The 21,796-nt window shown below is 37.0% G+C and overlaps 1 protein-coding gene across 1 annotated transcript in view; it reads left to right on the top strand.

Annotated features, from left to right (window-relative positions):
- GABRG1 (gamma-aminobutyric acid type A receptor subunit gamma1) overlaps nucleotides 1-4,186 on the top strand; it is a 54,569-nt gene extending 50,383 nt beyond the window's left edge. Inside the window, exon 9 of the mRNA XM_074866086.1 lies at nucleotides 3,494-4,186. Coding sequence (XP_074722187.1) covers nucleotides 3,494-3,772 — 279 coding nt within the window. The 3' untranslated portion in view covers nucleotides 3,773-4,186. The remainder of the gene's footprint in view (nucleotides 1-3,493) is intronic.
- The last annotated feature ends 17,610 nt before the right edge of the window (nucleotides 4,187-21,796 follow it).

Below are 21,796 nucleotides of genomic sequence, written 5' to 3'. Positions count from 1 at the left end.
ATATAACAGAGGCTGCAGAATTTGGGAAACTCCCCAGTGTTAGCATAGCAGAGTCAATTTTAGGTTGTTGCAATAAGGTCTCAACAATACTTAGGGAACAGGGAGCTAAAATGGGTCTGCTCTCAGCATGTGCAACAAGGAGAAAAGGAAGAGGGGAGGAAATACTGCTTATTCAAACCAGTGAGGTGTTAAAGATCAGCTGCTGGCAGATCAAAAACCATTGAAGTGGTTTGCAAGTATACTCTATTGAATGGACTAACGAGACTCTCCAGAATCTGTTCACACATCAGCCATTTGTGCAATAATCTGCCAAATGCTTTGAGATTTTCAGTGCATGTGATAATTTAAAATAATGGTGAGATAGAAACTATGACACTTACTGAATAAATAACTGAAGTTTGTGTTAAGATTAAAATTAGCAATATATTACTCCAGATACTGTTCAGTTGTGGCTTACTGTGTTCTTAATGTATGCTTTTTATTTCTAAGTAGTTGAAAACCAGCCATCTTTTCATGAAGAATTCTTTAAACATGTTTCAGTGCATTATGGCTATAAGATTACTCTAAAAAAAAGGGGGAGATTAAATTTAGTGTACTTAGATACAAGGATTCTAATTTGATAAATAGGGGGTTTTTTGGTGACATTTTATAAGAAGCTATAAAATTTCTTGTTTCAAATAGAACAATTAAAGAAGCCGTTGGATTAATTAATGGGAAGTCATACAATTACAAATCTTTTTTCTTTTTTTTTTTCCCCTTTATCTTTGTCAAATACTTCTATTCATTCTTTTTCTCTTGTAGTTACAGATATGTATTCAAAAAACCAATTTAATTAAAATAGTCAGTTTAATTCCTTCTGAAAAGTTCTCATTTACAGGTGTTTTTTCCTTGGAAAACTTGCCTTGCATAGCTCTTCTATTTCTATCGCAAAATGCGATAAAAGCTTATTATTCCACGAACTGATGCCAATAAAGTGCAATAAATGATCTTGTGAAAAAATAGTGAGATTTTACAAATGATTACAGCAGTTTTATCTTACAAAATATGTGCTGGCATCATTCAAGAAAGGTAATATGAATTGGCTTATGTAAATCCACATTAGTAAGGATAATGAGTTTGGGCAGGAAAGATTAAACTTAATTAGTTGTGGATCTTGTTCTGATCATCATATCACCTGTGCTATGATCTCCACAGATTATGGCTTTCTTTTGTACATGAATTAGTGTTAATGCAGAATGATTTGGTTTTGGTCCTATCTGAGTGTATTATAAATGCTTCTCACTATACATAGAGTTTTATCTACATTACCAGTAGCCATATACATGAACAATCAGCATGTGCTACTGTATCTACACGGGGTTTTTTTGATTTTTTTTGAGTCTCTGCCAATTGATATAAGGTCATTTTCTTGTGAGGTGTTGGTCTTCTTTCCTCTTTTCCATCAAGTTGTCTCTTTCTTACACATATTTTATGTATTCCCTGTAGGTGGTTAGGCCTATAAAGATGGTATTGTCTTTCTGCCTCTCTCAGGCCACTCTTTCAAACCTGTAATTCAGTAGCCAGCTTCAGTTTGTGCTGGTGACATGAGCAGTGAAAAGCAGCACTGTTATTTTTTCCTCCTCCTGTGGTGTTTCTGAGATGGGGATTCCTGTTTTACCCCACTAGTAGAAACAAATCATGCCATGAATCTTACATTGGCAGAATCAACAGTCAGAAAATTCTTGTAAAGCCGGAGTAGGTGTGAATCAGAAATAAGCATCTTTCTCTATATGTCTTCAACAAAACAATGATTTTGTATGTTCAAAAAAAAAAAAAATTGAACTTCCTTTTTATGTTTTATAGGAATAAGCCCTGTTTGTAATGCCTCAAATTAGGGTAGAAGCATGTAACTGCTATTTGTTAGTATTGTCAGTATTTTATCATAACTGAAAAGAATAATGAGGTCCTTTAGGATGATAATTAGCTTCCTAGGTCATCATGTCTAAAAAGTGTTGAAACAGCAATCTGTGTGAAACTTCCTCTGGTAAGGACACTTATTAAATAAAGCTATTTAAAAATGTGATGGATACTGCACTGCTTTAACATCACCCCTTGGGACATTGGGTAAAATGTCCCTGCAGCAATAGAGTGTCTCCTTAACAACATATAGAGATCTGTGTACTGGCCAAAGTAATTCCCTGGAAGTGGGACAACAGGACTTTAAAACATAACCAGAATCTAAATCATGTGGCTTCCTGCTTTTCAAATTTTTTCATATATTTTCATTGCCTATCATGTATAATTATTTAAGACAGATTCTTCTCTAGACTTCAATACTCAGTTAGTTCTGACTGCATCCTTTCCTGCTGTATTTATTCCTTACATGACAAAATATGGAGATGGTAGAAAAGAGAGAAGACAATGTAAGGGTACTATTGATGTAATCCTTATCTTCAGTCTGAAGATTTTAGAAGAGATGCCAAAGGTAGGAGGGGTTGAAAGAAAGAGGATTATGGAGTAGTTTAAAAAGGCTATGAGATTTAGAAGGAGAAAAAAGGACAGAGAGAAAGAGAATGTCTTTTGAAATACTCAGGAAGACAATGATGAAGAGTGAAGAACTGCATGGAAACAAAATAATAAAAGGGAGAAAGATGGGCTGTGGTAGTGCAAGTAAAAGAAAGGTGAAAAGGCAAAAGTTGCAAGACAGGGAATAGCAAAGAGTATATTCACTAGGCAATAAGGCACACAGATTTTTTTCTATGAAAAATTATTTATGAACCTTAACATCTATTACACTGAGTTTTTACCAGATTGCAAGAGGGTTGAATTATGTCCACGGAAACTAAAAGTAAGAATTAAGAGCTGAATTAATCAATTTCACTGACGTGAATGGCATTCTCCTAAGAAGCCTTATGTCTTGGTTTCTAAAGGTGGGGCATATTGTTTAGGGACTTGGCATCAGAGGGTTAGATGATATAACCTGGCTTTATATGTATCAGCCTCTTAAATGTCACCAGTGATGCTGTACTAATCCCATTAGCTTTTTTTTTTTGTGAAAATGAGCTTCCAGAAACATATCAGGTCTCATTCTAAAGACTTCAAATGATGGAAGAACCATCATTCCCTTGGTAGAGAAGTTTATAGCCTGTTTTAGGACTTGCTTGTGACCCAGTTGTCAAGCTGTGACTGACTTCAAAATGTTCATTTGTGTTGTGTAGATGGGATCGGCTAACCCTGTCTGTGTAACTAATTATCCACTATTCCCAAATCCCAGCACAACCCAGTTTTCACTGTGGCAGGTGAAAATCATTCATGATCTTTTGCCTGCATGAGCTAATTATATACAGCTGTTCATAATTCGCAGTTCCCCAAAATGTTTTCTTTAATATTAGAATTCCTATATATTGTACTGAAGGTGCTTATATTGGCCTTTGCTATGGAAAGCCTATGGAATTATTTAATGTGAGGATAAAAAACCTGCAAAACTATATTTTTCTTTTTTGTTTTTCTTAAGAAACCATCTGCAATTGCTGTTCGACCTGGATCAACACTAATTCCAATTAATAACATTAATCATCTCCCTGAACATGATGATGATTATGGATATGAGTGCCTAGAAGGAAAAGACTGTGCTAGCTTCTTTTGTTGTTTTGAAGACTGCCGCACAGGATCTTGGAGAGAAGGAAGAATACACATCCGTATCGCAAAAATTGACTCCTATTCTCGAATCTTCTTTCCAACTGCCTTTGCATTGTTCAATCTTGTTTACTGGATTGGTTATCTTTATCTATAGATTTCAGAGGTTTGACAAACTCAGAAAAAAATTTAATTGAACAGTCATTAACACTTTTCAGTGAGCACTCAAAGATTAGAGCTGGCCTAAAATGACTCAAATTATTTGGATGGTTTAAAATTTTGACACAATGAGAGGAAATATGGTGATGTAGTCTCCCTCTTGTGATCAACTATAGAACTGATACTGGTATTTTGAAGAGAAAATTTAAAAAATAAATATCCCTAGGATTTAACTTGCCTGAACACACACGTATTTTTGTCCAGCTCTAACAAAATGCAGAGTCAAGAGGCTGTGTTATTTAACTGGATAGTTCTACATAAACTTTCAATTTTAATCCTAAATGATAATGCAGATGAATTTTGTAGCATCTCTTACACCTTTACAAAGAAAGCCTTAATAAAATGGGATTAGTTATTCTCATCCATTTCATCCATAAGGTGATGATTTTTTTATTAATCCCTGAGTTTAAAAAGTTGAAATGGAACATTTCTATTTTTCAACCAGCCATTTATTCTCTGCAGTATGTTAAAAAGAGTGATTAAGTCATAATTAATCACATTCAGATTTATACAGAATGCAGAGATTAGAGCAGTGAGAAATGGATATATCACAAAAAACCAAGGGTAATTCTGAGCTTGTCTTATCCTAGCCATTGATATAGGCTTTTGGCTTTCAACCTTAGATTACATTTATGTCTGTGCTCCATCTGCTATTACTTCATTGTTGTGAGTTCCCTGAAGTTCTCCAAGAAGACTACAGCTTTCAAAAATTCCTACCCAGCTGCCATTGCTTGCTTGTTTCATAGAAACCAGACTGATGTTGGCTAAGATTCTGGCCATTAAGTATAATGCTCTTCATGTCCTCCCCATTCCCTTCTCCTTAGTCTGATTCATACTCAGGTCCAGAGAAAAAGTAATAACTACATTCGGTAGAATTTGTATCATCAGAGTTTGGAAAACCTGCAACAGTGCTATAGTCATTGTATTTAAAGCCAGTATGTTAAATCTCCAGCCCCAAGAGTGTAGTGTGTGACCTGTTCCACTTTGCACAGAGTATGATATTGTAGATTCTGCTTGTTACTGCATATGCTACTCACTGAGCCAAAGCCAAATGATATGAATTTGCTGAACCCGTGATTGTTGTGTAATTACCGCCTTCATATTTGTTTGTTTCTAATGGAAAAGCTCTGGTATGGGGGCAAGGAAGGAAGAATTAAAATAATCCTTATGTATTATAGATCCTTCTCCAAGATGGGATTTATCCCCCCAAAAATAATAGGACCAGTTCTCCAGCCTTACTGTGGTCAGAGCTGTTCGCTTTGGTAGCAATTCTTTAGTAGTGGTTTTTCTGGACTGACTTCTCTGTATTGACTATTGCTGGCTGGTGGCATTTAGTATCTCATTTCTATTTTTAAATCCATTGTCTTCATTATGAAAAGTACAGTCTTTTCTTCTTTCTCAAAAAGAAACTGGTCTCCAGTGAGCTTGCAAAAATCACTGTAAAATTAAGATATGCATTAAGTAAAAGTCAGAATTACACAGAAGACCTTACAGATCTTTAAAGAGGATTAATGGGATTAGCATTTGGCTGTAGGTAAGGTTGTTCAGTACTGGAGAAAAAGACATGATTAATGGCTAATAATAGAAAATTATAACACCCCCACCCCAATATTTCTGTTGAATGTGCTCCCTCCTCTGAATTTCTCAGAAAAGATTACTGTATTTTTATATTCTAGTTGGTACCAGACATAATAAGATATGATATGCAATACACATTTCAGATGAAATGTTACTGCAGTGTTCAGCCACAAAGTTTAATAGAGAATGCAACACTCTGTGCAGTGTTTCTGGAATAAAGTGTGACAGAGAAGATCCCATTTTAATACAAATGTTATTTCAGTATTTAGCTGATGAAATATGAAAGTGTTTAAGAGAACCTGAAAGCCTGCTGTCAAGGTTGGCTGACATTATTTGTTGCATGACCTTTCTGACCACCAACAACTTCTGACTGTTAGACTGAGTGTAGAAGTGAAGCATCATTGACAACACTGATCTACTATAATTTATTGTTTCTTTAGAGTCTCATTTTCAGAAAATGTTCAGTTCAATGGAAGTGTGTCAGTTTTAATTCCATAGTGCAATTTGATGTTTTTTGACACCACACAAACACATTCCTCTGTAGGAGGGATGAAGGTGGCTTCAGCAGCAGTATGTTGGATGTGTACTTGAAAGGCAGTCTACTCACTATAGAATACAAGGCCCAGATTTTGTGAGCTCCTGAGTTTCATTAACTCACCTTTAAACAAAAGGAACTTGAAAGAACTTGGCACTTCACAAGAGGAAATACAAATTTCACAGCCTGCTCTCTGGCACATCTAGTTAGCTTTTTCTATTCATGTGGTTGTCAGTTGCCAGTCAGCCTCCAGTGACTGAATTAGAGAACAGAAAACATCCAGAATTGGCAAGGGATGGATAAGAAGTCTTTCAACTCTAATTTCTATGAAACAATGTAATGGAGTATTAAACCTATTGAATATTATGGCTGTTTGGCTTATGGATACTCTTGCTTCTGTCTGTTGACAAACTTTTCTGTGTACTTCATTTGTTTCTGATGAAATAATTTTAGTTTCCCATAGTACTGTGAGTGCAAATAGAAATGGGAATGTGGTGAACTGTAACATGGCATGTAATAAATGTATTATTTTAGTCCTATGTGTTTCCTTTCTAATTGGTGTGTAAGCACTTGATTCCAAGAAATCTAAGTGATACCCAAAAAATGGCAAGAAACAGAGACTATAATTTCTTGGACTTAGAGGCTGCAATAATTTTTCAAACCTACCTGTATAAAAGTTCATTTACTGGTATCTGGGATCACAGTATTTGGAGTTATATTATTCTGACCGTTACTGCCTAAGCACATTCTTAAACCTATTCCTAATCAGTACTGTAATTATACCAGAATTCAGAAAATCGTGTGCTTATGTACTGTCATAAAGAGTGATGCTATCCTGAATTGATGCCATTAACACATGCTTAATTTGCACTGATTTCAGTAATGTGTGTTCAGTAGCTCAAATGATTGAACATTAAGGATGTGAGCCAGAGCCTCTTCAGTAAGAAGTTTTCTCACTGAAAGAGCGACAGAGGAGAAACTGCCATAAAGGCGGAGAGGTGAAAAAGTTTGGGGAAACTGTTTTATATTGCACCTATCTTAGGCATCTCCTGAAATGTATTTTTCAAAAAAGATACTTTTCTTTGATATTTCTGTTTTAGTGTTCATCACTTGTCTGTTTTAGTAGTAAGTACAGCTCAGTGTGTTATTTTTTGGTAAGGTTTTTTCTATGATTGTACCTCACTGATCTTTTGTGCATGTCTTCCGTGTCTGAATGAATCTGTTCTATGTAGTGGCAGTGCAACCAAAGCATGAGCTCTGGGTAATGTATTTTATATTCACATGTTGATGTGCTTCAAAGGCTTTAACCTTATCTGGTTTTCTGACATTCAGAGACATAGGATTGTATAAGACTTCGAAGGAGAATCACCTCCAACATGGTTTTTATAATTTTCTGTTGCTTATTTGCTATGGTAGTAAAAGATTTGTTTAAAATTGATATATGAACTGTGCTTTGTAATTTGTGAACACCTTTGACCTTTCAATTGAAAGCCCAACAGGAGGAGTCTGGTTTTAAATATCTATCTGCCTAAAGTAAGATATGTTTTGTTGAATTGCATCAGTCATCATTTCAGTTTACTGTTTCCAAATACCTGACAATTAGTGCAAATATATCTAATTTTATTATTTAAAAATAATTATTAATAGGGTTTTTTTTTTAATTTATTATAGTTTCTCCCAGTCATACATTAAATGTGATCTTTTATGATTGTGAAATAATACTGTGGTTTTTAGTCATTATACTAGATATAGAAAATAGAAACTAATGTAGAATTCCTCAGCTAAAGAATACAAGGACAGGAGTTAGAAGGAATTACTGTGCTTGCATTCCTGAAAAAGCTCAGTGAATATCCACATGCCCCGATGAATGTGCTGTGAAGCAGTCTGGCTCACAGGGACAGGTAGAATATTCTCCAGGTTGTAGAAAAGGCCTCTGCACTGGTTCATGCCATGGGCTTCCTACCCAAGTGGTTTAAGTCAATGAAAGGAATAGATCTGTCTGTCCTTTTTCAGTCATCTCTTCCTTCTGCTTCACTTGTACCAGCAGTAGCAGTTGTAAAGCCACGTTGCCAGATGAATCAAAACCTGAAAATTTATCTTTATTTTACTCTTTTGTAAGTTAATGTTTCAACCAGTTGGGTGGGATCATCTGACTGAAGAACATGCAAGACTGTGACTAAGTTCTGGTCTAAGACAGGTGATAGGAGCTTGCAGCTGGAGGCAGAAGGGTGGCTTCTTATGATGGGCATATTTCATTCTGTTGAGACTCTGCACTGAAATCTGGTGTGGAGGAAAGATGGGGGGGAAAAGGTCGCTGGAGGCACTGATTCCAGAATGCAGTTGCATGGATCTGAGTGACTTATATTTCGTTAATGGGTTTCTCACCAGTATTTGCGATAATGCTCTTGATTTCCCTGCAACATAATCAAATCTCTTTTTTTTTATAAAAGAAAAAAATACTGTGAATTTCCTATACATTAATTACAGACTGAATGAGCAATAAACAGTTCTCTTGAGTGATCATTCTGTTGAAATGTCAGACAGAAAATCAGAAATCAAAAAAAGTTATATTTTTTTTCTGCTTCTATTTTTAATGATAAAACTATTTTTAAAACTATTGAGTATTCATTAGTACAATAAAGCATTTGGGAACAGAGACCTCACCGAGACTGCATTCAATCATTGAGTGCCTCTCTCCTTCAAGGGAGTGGGAAAGGTGGATTGTGGTCACTCCAGGCATGAACTAGGAGAGCTGGGTACTACGGGGAGGTTGGTAACAATTTCTGTTTAAAAGGAAGGGTGTTTTCTGCCTGCAAGACTGTAATTTGAAACAGGGTGCATGCTTCCTTTCAGAAGATGGATATGTGCTGTCACTTCCAGAATGATTGAAGAGCATCCCTGCACTTAACGTTTATCTTTGCACAGGAGCGGTTTCATTGAGTTGACTGTCCTCTTATGAGGCACTGTGAGGTATTCCCTGTGTGGCACAGGGGGAGAGTTTTGATTGCACTCCTGGGCAAGGTTTCTAAATCTTGTCACCGGGCTCAGTATTGTGGAATCTGAGTTGTCTTCTGGATTTGTTATGATGCTAGCAAAAAGGCAGTGAATACTAAGCTTTTGATTTTACTTACTAGTAAATCTCACTGAGAAAGCCAAAGCATTAATGAGGCTTTATAGGAAATCTCAGACAGCCCATGGAGATAGGAGATTAGCTAAAAAACTAATAGACTAAAGGATCTAGCCCTTTTTTCCATACGTGGGTCTTGTTGCCTACTGGCAATATATTGTTTCTAAAAAAATTTTAAAAGTCTCATAGTATTTTAAGGAAAAAGAAATCTGTAAAATTGTTGGGCAATCTCATTCCCCTTCCAAGTGACAAATCTTGCTTTGCATGCAAATTTTGCTTATGGTAGATCAACATTACCTGAGTTGTGTGAGCAGAGCCACGGGGTATGTAAGACAGAAGACATGTAAACTGTTCTACCTTGTTCCTCTTAGTTCCTTTTCTTAGTCAGGAAAATAATTTCAGAAGAGTAGGTGTATGATGTGTGAATGAGGACAATTTTGCTACTGACAACAGGGCCTCACTAGCTGACAGGATCAAGAGAGACAGGAGTCTGCTTGCAGTAATAAGGTTTATCTTTTGTAATTCTTTGTAGTAGCTGCTTTTCCATACATCTCTGCATGCTTACCTGAGACTCGAACATTTTTCAGGTTGGAAGCAATTATTTTGTGTGTTTCTGGCTTCACAGAATGATCTTTATCATCAGGGTTTGAGCCATGCTGAATTCAAAAGAAAAGGTTTCCTCTTGAAGTTTCACTGTCTGGGCATTGCAGGTAGGAGACGTCTTGCCACCAAACATTGGAAAAGTGATTTTCAGTTCATCCCGCTGAGGAGGCAGACTGGCTCTGTAGGGTGGCATTAAGATTGCTTTGTCATTTAGCCTTGAAAAAGTTGAAGACTATTAACAGCAATGACCAGCACTGCCCCCACAGAGGATGTATTGCTTTTGCCAGTTTGATATTTTAAAAACAAAAACCAAAACCAGCTACTGTGGGTGGAAAGTGAGGATGAGTCATTATTTCACTGCAGATATCTATTTCCCCTTGAATTGTTTTTTCTCCTTAGGAAGGCAGTAAATAGAAATATTTTGTCTTGTGAAATCTGCAGAAAACAGGTCATGGTCATTTTAAACAGGTAAAGTCATGTTTGTCCCTCTGCCCGTTGACATCATAGGAGCAAGAACAATGAAAGCACTTGCACTATGGCCCAGATTTTACAAGATAGGTAAATGTGGATATTTGCATATTCACAGGCCCAGTGTAAATATACAATTTGTGTTCATGCTTCAGTCACTGAAAAAAATATTAATGGTTTGTGCATCTTTACAGTATATTTTGTATTTCCCACCGTTGGCCACTGTGAATGCTTAGACTTTTTTTGTGAACATGAAGGGTTGCGTTATACCTTTACTTACAGTTTATATTGCTATAGAATATAAATACTTCCTTAAATGGAACCGAGAGATCAGAATCTGGCAGTCTAATGGTGAATCCTATCTTGGAAAATCTAATATTTGTTCTTAATTGCTGTTTCCAATTAATTAAATAATATTGCTATAATTTGTATTCCCCTTCATTGAAGTTTTATAAACAATTACAATGTATGGTCTGAAAACTAAATTTACAGAAATATCCTGCAAAAATAACACTTCTTGGTTTATTACGTGTTTCAATATTTATTATATTGAGGTTCCATTATTCAAATATACTCTTTATGCAAGTCTCTGTCTCAGCATCTATAGTTCACATAGTGTTTCAGTGGTACACAGTTTGTCCCTTACTAGTGCATTCTCTTTTTTTTCATTCTGTTTTTAAAAAATGCTAATATTTTTAACTACCTAAGTGCACATTCGTACCATGCATTTAATTTGATAGTGTTTTTGCACCAGTGGACAATGTCACAATATTATGCATCAATGTTCCTTTAAAAATTATTTATTAAAGCCCTTGTGGATAATTTACTGAAAAAACTATGGACTATTAAGATAAATTTTGTAACTCTAAGTGCTGCTTCTAAGGATTATATATAAAATACATGATACCAATGCAAATTTATTCTTCCATTTCACTTTTTCTTTCAGAAGCCTCCTCAGTTGGGCTAATATTGTTATTATAAGTGTGGTGATATTTACAGTTCTGCTCAGTTACTCAGTACATTTCCAATAGCCTTCGTATGCACTCATCCATTATTATTTATAATCAATTACCTAGAAACATCAAGGTATCCTCACAGGCTTTTAATGTGATTAAGCCATGACTTCTTCAGCCTAAAATACCATGATCTTTGGTGTGCAATGCCAAAAATAAAGCATTTGCAGGTATTAAATTGATTGTTATTCGCTTCTCCATTTTGATGAAGTCTTTCTGCCGGGTTAGAGTGAAACATTGATATCATCGTTTTAATATTTGACATTATTAATGAGCATGGCTGAACCAGAAGACTTAGAGATGATAAACTGATGAAGCTCTTGGCTGAATCCCATACAGCTGAGACTTTGTGAGTGTGGTAGAAATTATATTGACAATGGCAGAGACATATGTATATATGCATATGTATACTGGAAAGAAAGATATGAAAATATTTACATATATATCAAGTTCTGACTGTCATTTTAACAAGCTTTCCCCCCGAAAAAAATATTGATGTTCTAAATGTGACCAAAAAGGTCCTAAAAACCCCCATTTAGATTTTCAGTTTGAATGTAGAAGTGGTTCAGAAGCTTAAAATAATTATGGATCCATTTGATGGGTCTTGTGGATTAATTTTTAATTTAACTCAACTCCTTTTTCTAAAGAACAAAGGGAGAACACATATTCTGGTTGAAGATAGGCATTGATATCACTGAAGGTAAACATAAAAACTCCCTCTTTGGTGAAAAGTTGATTTATATTTATAGGTAGGAGCAAATTTCTTCAGTGCTGAGGAAGTTGCTGTGGTTGCATTTGTGAAGTAGATAGATTCTGCTTTTTATTTTGAGAACCCTATTGTTACCAAGGTAAAAGATTGACTCAGAGATTTACACTTTTTAGTATATCCTTAGTTTTTGGATGCCTCTTTTTCCAATGTGCCGTTTAAGACATATGAAAAAGACCTGCTTTTCAGATCATGAATGTTTAGCCCTTTCTAAAAATCATCCCTTAAGCTTTCAGTTTAAAGCACTCCAAAAGTGAATAACTAGGCGTCCCTGATTGTGTTTTAAATACATGCAAAATTTAGATTGCTATAGAATATTCCAGAAAGATCAAATACAGTTCAAGGCTAGAATTTTCTCACCTTTTGTTCTCTCTTGCCTGTGAGATTTTCTTTATTTTTTTTTTAATTTTCTTGAGATCTGGGGAGAGATGAAAGGAAATGGTGGGATTTCACCATATGGGTTTTTTTTGACAACAGTATACCTCATGCTGAATAGTACATCAGCTATTAAAAGCTAATTTTGTTTGAAGACTGATGAGACTTTGAGATTGATGACAGGAATGATAGTAACAAGATCAGAAGGGAGGTGTTTGGTGGACCTCATTATCAGAAGGGTCTTGGCTGCTCAAGGCTTTGAAAACAGAAGTTCTGAAGTAAGATTATGGGAGAGAGTTGGATTATAAGGATTTCTAGAAAAAACAAAATCTCAGAAACCTCTTGCTGGGAGAAGGCTAACAGTAGTTTGAAGGATAGGTTTTCTAGCTCATGACTGTACTGTGAATGTTAATGTGTATTAAATTTTCATATAAATGTTGCACTAGTCCTTGTGCATTGAATGGAAATGTGCTTGCACCCTGGTGCATGGTTCATACAGATGTTTCTGAGATGTAGCTGTAATCTTCTAAATGTAAAACTGAAAGCCATAGTCTTGAAAAATAAAAATAAATTTAAAAACCACCACTTAATACCATGTGTTTTGTGCAAAATGAACAGATTAGATGTTTGTGCTCTGATGTCTGTTAAACCGATAAGAATCAAGAGAGTTTCAACACTGAACTTTGTAAAGCAGTTGTAATGCATTGTTTTTACTGTATCTGCTGTGAAGTGGATTGGTTACACTGTGAAAAAATAAATAGTGCCTGTCTACTTATTTTCTGATGTTATTTATTATTTTCCACATGCCGTACATTCTTTTCTCTTTAAGAGCATGATGATAGTCATTCTGGTGAAAATAGTCTTGTACACAGCTCTGACTGAGAACAGTGCCTTTACTAGCTTTAAAATTTTTCTTCCCCCCTCCTTTCCTGTCCTCTTTCCCTCTCTTTCCTTCCTGAGGTAATAAGGTAAGTAGAACATCAGTCATCTCACAGAAGTAAAGCACTGGAGCTAAAATTCCACTTCATCAGCCATTTTGGTTGGGACCAGTTTTATAGCTAGTGAAAGATGTCCTGCTTGTTACTGCCAAGAGGAGTGGTCCTGCTCTCCCCCACAACCCCTTCACTTCTGCCAGAGCTGGTGCTTGGCTCATCCTACTCTCCTTCCCCTTCCAGGATCCCTCACAGCCATGGTGTGTGGCTCCCTCTTCTTTGTTTTGTCTGTAATTTTAGGAAAGGTAACTTTCTGTTAGACATGCCATGAAATAAGGAGCAGGGCTCACACTGAAAGCAAATATCCAGAGGAAAATCACTCCTCATTATTTTCCTTAAATATGTATTGTTCTTTGGCCTCGCTGGCCCACTAGAGGATCTGTCTGTAAGCATCAGCTTCCTTGTGTGGTCAGTTCCAGAAAATGTTTTTAATTCATTCTAAACAGAGTGTGGAAATGTGATGCAAAAGGGATGCAGTCAACATAAAAACTCTGGAAAAGGAGTCAAAGATGCTTTAAGCATCTCGGAGTTCTGGAAAATGCCACAGATTTCTGCAGCCACTTATACATCCTTTTCAGGTTAAAGTCAGGGATCCCAGCAATGCTTACATTCCCTTTAGCATCGTATGTTCTTTTTTCCCTGGTAACTACTGCCAGTACTATGTCTTGCCAGATGTTACTTAAATTATTAAAGTTAATTAAGGTATAATAGAATCTATCTTTTTCTTTTGAATTGTTGATGTCCTCTCCATTGTATGAATGGTGCGATGAACTGTGGTATTTCATAACACCAAACCTATGAGAGTGTAATGTTTTGAATGGCTTTTTAGCTCAAAAGAATAAAACCTCTAGCTTCCACAGTATTGAAGTAGCTGATGAATGAGGGAATTAGGCAAAACCTTTATGTACAGACTTCAAAGTAAAATCTGTCATCTATATTTTTAAGGTAAACATTTTTCATTATTACTGTCAATAGGGTGAATTTCAGCAATCCATGCCTGCAAGGAGATAAAATGAATTAATTCCTCATTGACAGGCCAAAGTATATTATTTTCTACAAAACTGAGAGTGCTAAGACTTGGGGTGGGCACAAGACTTGCTGACTGGTTAGTAAATGTCAGTGCAGAACCAGAATAAGGTAGTAAATTTTTAAGATTTTCCAACTAATTTACCTTAGTAATATCTAATACTAGATTTTACTTTGTAATAATTAGTAAACAAAATTAATAATAAATAAATATTTCTTAGTAATATCCAATATTATTATTTGCTAATAATATCTGCAGTAGAAATTGACAAGCTCTTTTAAAAAGGTGGATTAGGAGTTCGAAGTGTTCAAAAGAAACCTGTGGATATTTAAAAATCCTAGTCAAAAAGAAGCAACTGCTACTTTCCAAATTAATAGGTAAAGCTGTCTCTGCATGCCCTCTCATGCCCTAAGGTCCTGCACTGTGGCTTGTTGTGAGGGCGTAACCCAGTCTGCATGCCCTGAGACTGCCAACAGAGCTGCCCTTGGTAAGGGTGACTTCTGTGATGCTCTCACCTCTCTTTTGGGAAGGGGACCATGAGTACTGAAGTCATTCCACACAGGCCAGTGAGCAGCCAGCAATGGTATCAGCTTTCAGACCCTACTGGCTAATGTTAGGTACAGACTGGCAACTGAAAATTTTCATAATCAGTTACCTGTCCCTGATGGATTGTGTAAGGTTAGCTGCGACTCTTTTGTTTCCTTATGTATTCCCTCCTGTGAGAAACACCACCTCAGGTTTCCCCACCCACCTCTTCTCATAACTTTCTTCAGCAAGGTTCTTTTCCTTGCATCAGAAATCACTGTGTCTTCCTAAACTTCCACTGTAATGTCCATTCTTTTACCTGTTTCTGCACCTTTGTTTTCTCATTTTCTGTTTAGTCCTGGCTTAATTCACACATTCACAGATGAGAACTGTGGAAGGTGAGAGATGATTGCTGTGAAAGTGATGCTGACATAAGAAACGAGACCTTTCCTCCCTGTGCACCACCAGCAGTCTGATGATGCAGTATATCAGCTTCCTGCTGTCTGAAGAACCCCTCAGAGACTTCTGTCTGGTGTGAAGTCATCTGACAAGAAATGGTAAATAAACAGCAGATCTTTCCTATCACTCTCTTAAGGATGTCAATAGACAAAAAGGAGAAAACACCCCTGAGAATGATTTTTGTTTGGGATGGTCTTACATGGCCCTACTGTTGAGGTCAGTGAGCTCTCAGCAGCAGTATCTTCAAAGCTGGTTTGGCCTTGAATATATTTTCTCTATGACATGTTAAGATGGAAAACCTGGGAAAGTTCAGATACTTTACAAAGTTTCCTACCAGCAATGGATAAACAAATAGGTACACTGATACCTCAATACTGACCTTATTTCCCTGCTTCTAACTGTTGTTTACCATAGAGACCACTATGACAAGCCCCAGCTTAAGATTGATGCTGGGGACTATGCTCAGAGCATGAAACTAGATAGAAGGCTAGATATGAGCCTTAAAACTTGGACTTTTAAGGTTCTCCTTTTCCTTTATGACCACTGAATCTGTGTGACTCAAGTATTTGCTGTTTTATTTGAGATAGTAATTTCCCTGTGCCTCAGTTTCTATCCCTAAGATGTCAATAATGCTAGTCATGGAGTTGTTAAAACTAACACTGAATAATGAATGCAAAGTACTCCACTTTTCTTGTAAAGAAGGACCTGTCAGAGAACTAGAACAAATGACGTTGACCTTCAATTATGAGAAAGAAAATGTATGCATCTCTTTAGTGGGAACTATACTGATTAAGGAGACAGGTGATAGTTGTGTGCCTGGAACTTCCCTACTAATACAAATATTTTTTTACACAAGTATTAAAAGGTAAATAAAACAGTCATTAATGAAGCTAGATCCTCTTGGTGATCAGGGTTCACCTCAAGAAGTAACCAGTAGCAGAGCTATCTGGCCAGTATCCTCTGAATATTAAAGCTCTCTGGAAAGAAGTGTGAAGCTAAGTACAGTGATATCTTTCTGTTGTTATTAATGATAATATACAAAAGCAATTTTATCCTGCTTATCTGTTGCCTGTTTCGGGTCTGTTGCTGATAACAAAGCATGCTATCTTAATACTGGTTTTATTTGTAGTTTGTCCTACAGGCAGTATTGGAAGACTCTAAGACCTTCATAGTTGCAGTAAATTAAGTTGTAGTCACAAGTACAGCTAAGCACTGCCTAAGGCCTGAATGCGTGGAGGGAGAAAAGTCTGTCAGAGAATAAATAAATTTAATAGCAAAGTTTAGTCTGTGTAGCAAGACTGCTAATCTAATTTTATTTAAAAGTTTACAGGACCAGAGTCTCAGTGTAAGACAGTATTGCTCCTCTGAAATCAATAGAATTACACTGATTTACAGCTTCAACTGCATGACAAAATTATTTTATAACTAAGAGCTGTGTGTTCCAACATGGGTGAGAAGTATCACCAGTGTTTTGTATCAAAGAAGTATTGGGTTTGGAAATACAACCTTCTCAGCACATAGTAAGCTCATAGTGAGATCACATCATCATTTTTCAGACTGCCAATGAAGGTTCAACACTGCTCTCCGCAGCAGCTGCTACTTAATCCATGCAGTCAGTTGCACTGAGTACATATGTTCATGACTTAACAGTAAAGTCAGCTCTGCTGAGAACTGGGTTTGATTCCCTGTGTTTGGAATTCTACAGCAATGTGCAGAAGGGCTTTGAAATATTATTTGCTAAAATATCTTCATGCACGTACCATTTGTTAGGTTAGAGATTTGCTGCTGCCTTCTGATAACACAGAGTGCTTTAAAATCCTAATATAATTATTTAACTAAATGGGAAAGTCTTGTTACAGGCAACCTTCAAATTTCCCAGCAGCCACAATGAAGATAAATGTGCATTTGTTATCTTCACAGTATTCCAAAAAATACATTAAGGAAAGTTATACATCAAAACTGATATGTCCTCCAGACTACTGGGTATTAGTGGTCAATAACTGGGCAGCAGTCAGAAGCGTGCAGACAATCATTAATGGTGCACTTGCTATCAGCCAGAGTATCCTGTGATACAGGCAGCAGTCATGAACTTGCAAAAATGTGGATGTTGTGACGATACATAGAAATAAATGTTATTTGACTATGTGGACCATCTAGTATGTGATTCAGTCAGTGGAAATTATGAATTCCTCAGTGTATGACTGCCTTTAAGATCTATCAGCTTTCTGTACACTCTGTTCTGAAGCATTTCAGTTTTATTCTCTCCAGGAACAAACCTTTTAATATCTCTGTTAGCACAGACCCAGTGCCATCCTATTGTTGTTTTAGAAAAGGGGACTGGAGCCACGTTGCCAGACATCATTCTCAGAACTTGATCAAGTGCATCACTGTAATTTCCACCGAGAGGCTGGAATTGCTTTAACTGCAGTGGAGGGAATACACAGCAGAAATATCCTTAGCTTCTTTAGATTTTAAGACAGGTTTGCTAATGGTGAATGTGTATTTTCCCATGAACTCTGCACTGGAGGCATGTTTATTCTGTTACAAACCTGGTTTAGAGAATGATACTTTATACCTCTGTGCAGAACTAGCATGGATTGTCTTTGTTCACTGAAACGGTCCCCTTTTTCTAAACAAGTTTTGATGCCAGGTAGAGAGTTAAACAATTAAAAGCCATAATTAATGAATTTAAAAGAGATGCAAGTGAATGAAAATCACCACAATTGTAGAATAGCCTATATGGCTAAAACACAAAACCTGAGAGATTAGGGGCCCCTGCTACAATTAAATTTCTAATCCTTAGTTAAAAAATAGTAAAGTCTTGTAATGTTTTCGCATTGTTTTAAGTAGGTTTTTTCCCCCAGTAGTTTGTGTTTTGAATTTGTAAATGTTTTTCTCACCTCTCAACAATCCCTTCAGTTCCTTATCCCAGCAAGATCTAGTATCTGGTGATACCATTGCTTCGCATCTCTCCCTTGCATTAGAGATTTTCATGATTTTGTTCTTTCTTGTCTCCTCTGCCCCTTCCCACCACCACTTCCCCCTCAGGGAAATTCAGCTGCATCACCTGAACTAATACTCAAAGAACCCATCAAACTATAAAGTGATGCTTTCATGGTATTTTGAGCTATCAACCAGGCAGATAAACAGCGCAACATTCAGGCACCCAAATAAAGTTCTAAGATACAGAAACAGGTGGGACTGGACCAAGAAGTTATGGTCTATCACTAAAATCAAATTAAAATTCTGGTATTCTTCTTTTGTAACAGACTAAAAAGGCAGCTGCATAATTTCATTTGATCTTTGCTTGGCAAAGCATGACAATGAAGGACAGAAAGGTTGAGTTTAAAAGAAAATTTTGGAGAGGTAAGAGGAACTGATGTGGGTTCCTGAGGACTCTTTGGCATTATGAAGACTGCTAGGCCATGCTTCACTGAGAGGTGCTTTCCTGAGTATTGTGATCCTTGGTACAGCTATGTTAGTACTTTTTCTTTCCCAGAGCAGGGCATAGTTTCATCTGACTCGGTACTGGGATCAGACAGGCAAGGGAGACTGTGACAGGACCCAAATAAACCCTGCTGCTTGTCTGGTAATTTCTGTGGGCAGGAGGCCCAGGTGGACCATCAGCATGTTCTGGGCAACTCCTCAGGTGTGCAGCCCGAGGCTGGTGGTGTGCTGCAGGCACACCTGCCCTGCGTTGCACACATAGCCTTAGTAGTCAGCTGCTCTACTTAGTGTGAGTCTTTCCAGCATCTCTGCTTAACACAGCAGGGAAACAGGAAGCTTGGAAACCCAAGAGGCAGACTTCCTGGCATCACTCCAGTCTCCTGCCTTCTAGGAGAAAGGCAGTGGTGCCTTCTGCTCAGAGACTAATGGGAGGAAGGACACTACTATCTTTCTCCCCCACACCAACCCCACAGTCCATAGTGGCATTTTTTCAGGTCTGGTTTGTGCAGTACTTCAGAATGAAACCAGAACTTAATGTCTGAGAGAATATCTATATTCTTTTTGCTTGGTGAAAAATACCAGGGTAACTTCATTTGTAGAATTAATTCTGCAGAATATCTCCTGGCCAGTGCTATCAACTAACCCAAAGTCATGTATTTTACTGTTCTCCTGGGTAAGTTGCATTTTTCCTCATGAGTTTGCCTCACTTTTACCAGCACTGCTGTTTCTCTGTCTTTCTGTTTTATCTTGTCTGTCACTATTTCACTTTCAGACTGCTGCCCTTAAAATACCAATCAGTCAGGTTCACAACTGTACATTTTAAATGGATTATAGCAGAGGGGTAAATGAAAATCTCTGTACTCGAGGCCTTTCCAACCACTTGAGGCTGTGGACTGCTTAGAGAAGGGAGAAAGCTTGCACCAAGCTAAGATTAACCTTTCTTTGCTTTGTATTTCTAAGCTCTTTGTGTTCTCAGTTGAAAATATTCCCTTTGAAGGCTTTCCCTCATGAAAGGGATTATTGGTTGCCTGAGAAATAATAATTAGCTGATAATTTAGTCTGAAAATAAACCACTAGTTTGTGATTCACAGTCTAGCAGAGAAATGATAGTCCAGTGTGTGGTAAACCAAAGCTGCATTCTAATAGTCATTATTCCCTTGGGAAAGGCCATATGAAGGCAACATTTTACCTGGAGACACCTTCACTGGGAAATGGAATCTGAGGATGCCTCCATGTTCCTTTTTGCTACCCACATAAAGCTTTCCAAGTATAGTCTCTTCACAGTTTCCTGCTACAGAGCATTTCCCTAGAAAGAGGAAGCAATAGAAAGCAGAAAGTTCCAGGCAGTGAGGGAGCTAAACAAAACTTTAAATGTCAGTGGAAGACAGTATACCTTTCAATGCATCACCAGATATTTCAGTCTTCAAGGCATAAGAGTTTGAGAACAATATGATTAACTTTGGGAAATCTATCTACAGGGACTAATGTCAAAGAACATTAGGATCAGGGAAATACTGGTTAAAGCCAATTCAAACCGTCTGAGATAAACTGCATCCTGACCATCTTAAATATTATGGGAAAAAGAATTACAGTCTACAGTCTTTTTTCTTGTCCTGATTTAGCATGAAACCCAAATCATCTGAAGTGGAACGTTTGTCGCCAGAAAACTGTATTCTGAACATTTTACTCAGATTTTTTTTTTTTTTTTTTTTTTTTGTGGATCCCTTTGTGATCTGTATAGCTAGCAGAGTCTTAGTGCAAGAGACTACTCACAAAAGTATGTTTCACATAGTAGTTCTTACCATGAAAGCTTGGAAAGCATAAGAGCTGTATGAGATGTGAACTGTTTTGTTATAGAAAGTGAAGGAAAGAGGGAATGACACAGTTTCCTGTTCTTTCTGTTTAAAGTGCCTGAAGAGTGACCAAAAAAGGCAGACACTGGTGTCTACACCTTCTCCTTCTCAGATATGAGTTCCTCAACAGGAAAAGAAGAAGCAGAAATTAGTTTTGTCTCTTTGCATGGACTTGAGAAAAAGCTAAAGTATAACCAGGAAGGTTATGTTACCATAATATGAAGAAACCTGGGAAAGTTTACAAATAGGGTAGGAAGGTTTTCTGAGACTATTTCAAGGATAAAGCTATGCTCAGAGAGATATGAGGTAAGAATTGGTTGTAGGAGAGAACAAGTATTTCAGAATCCAAAGGTTGGAACTTAGGGAACGCATTTCCTATATCTTAAGGGACTGTGAGTAGTTGCTTTTAATTGTTGGATAAAGGATAGAAAGTAAACCTGACAGATGAACTGTTCAGACCTTCTCTGGAGAGAGTTAATGGATTTTGCACGGAAATTTCATGGGAAATATTTCAAATGTAGGCTTTCAACTGCTGGGGAAGGAAGGGAAGTAAATAGAGGAAAGGAAGGAAGTGAAGAGAGGAATGAAGGAAGGAAGGAATAGAGTCAAAATATTTTCAGAGCTATGTAATTAAAAATGAAATAGTCTTAAAAATTTCATTGCTGATGAATTTTAGTTCTTTCTGTCTTGCTTAGAAATGTCATATGAAGTAAAAAAGCCCTGTCAAATATGACTTTTTATTGTTTGTCAGTTTCGATCTCAGTGTTTGATAAAAATCTCACTAATTTCAGGTATAGATGGTGCTAGTAGGTCTACACAACACACAGACCCTCAGATTACTGCTGACATAGCAAACACCAGAACAAGAAGTAGGATGGCTGCTCTACAGTAAAGCTAATTAGACTGTTGCAATGTGACTGTGATGTTCCTGGGACAGCAGCTGTTGATTTTGCTCAGAGAAGTGGTACTCATGCAGTCACTTGAGGGATCTCTACTCCCACAGTTCTGTGCACCATGTGAAAGGCCCATGGAAAGAGTCATCTGAAGAAAGGGACACAAGGCCAAGAGTTGGACTTACTTGAAAACACCAGCAACAATAGTTTTTGCTGCTATGAAGGTTTTTCTGTCAATGACATAAGTGAGGAATTGGCCATTCATTAATAAATGTTAAGGATATGTTCAGAGCCTATAATT

Source organism: Strix uralensis, chromosome 4 (genome assembly GCF_047716275.1).
Source record: "Strix uralensis isolate ZFMK-TIS-50842 chromosome 4, bStrUra1, whole genome shotgun sequence".
In the NCBI taxonomy this organism is placed as follows: Eukaryota; Metazoa; Chordata; class Aves; order Strigiformes; family Strigidae; genus Strix; species Strix uralensis.
Note: the sequence above shows the minus strand (reverse complement) of the source record. Positions and strands in the feature narration are given on the sequence as shown.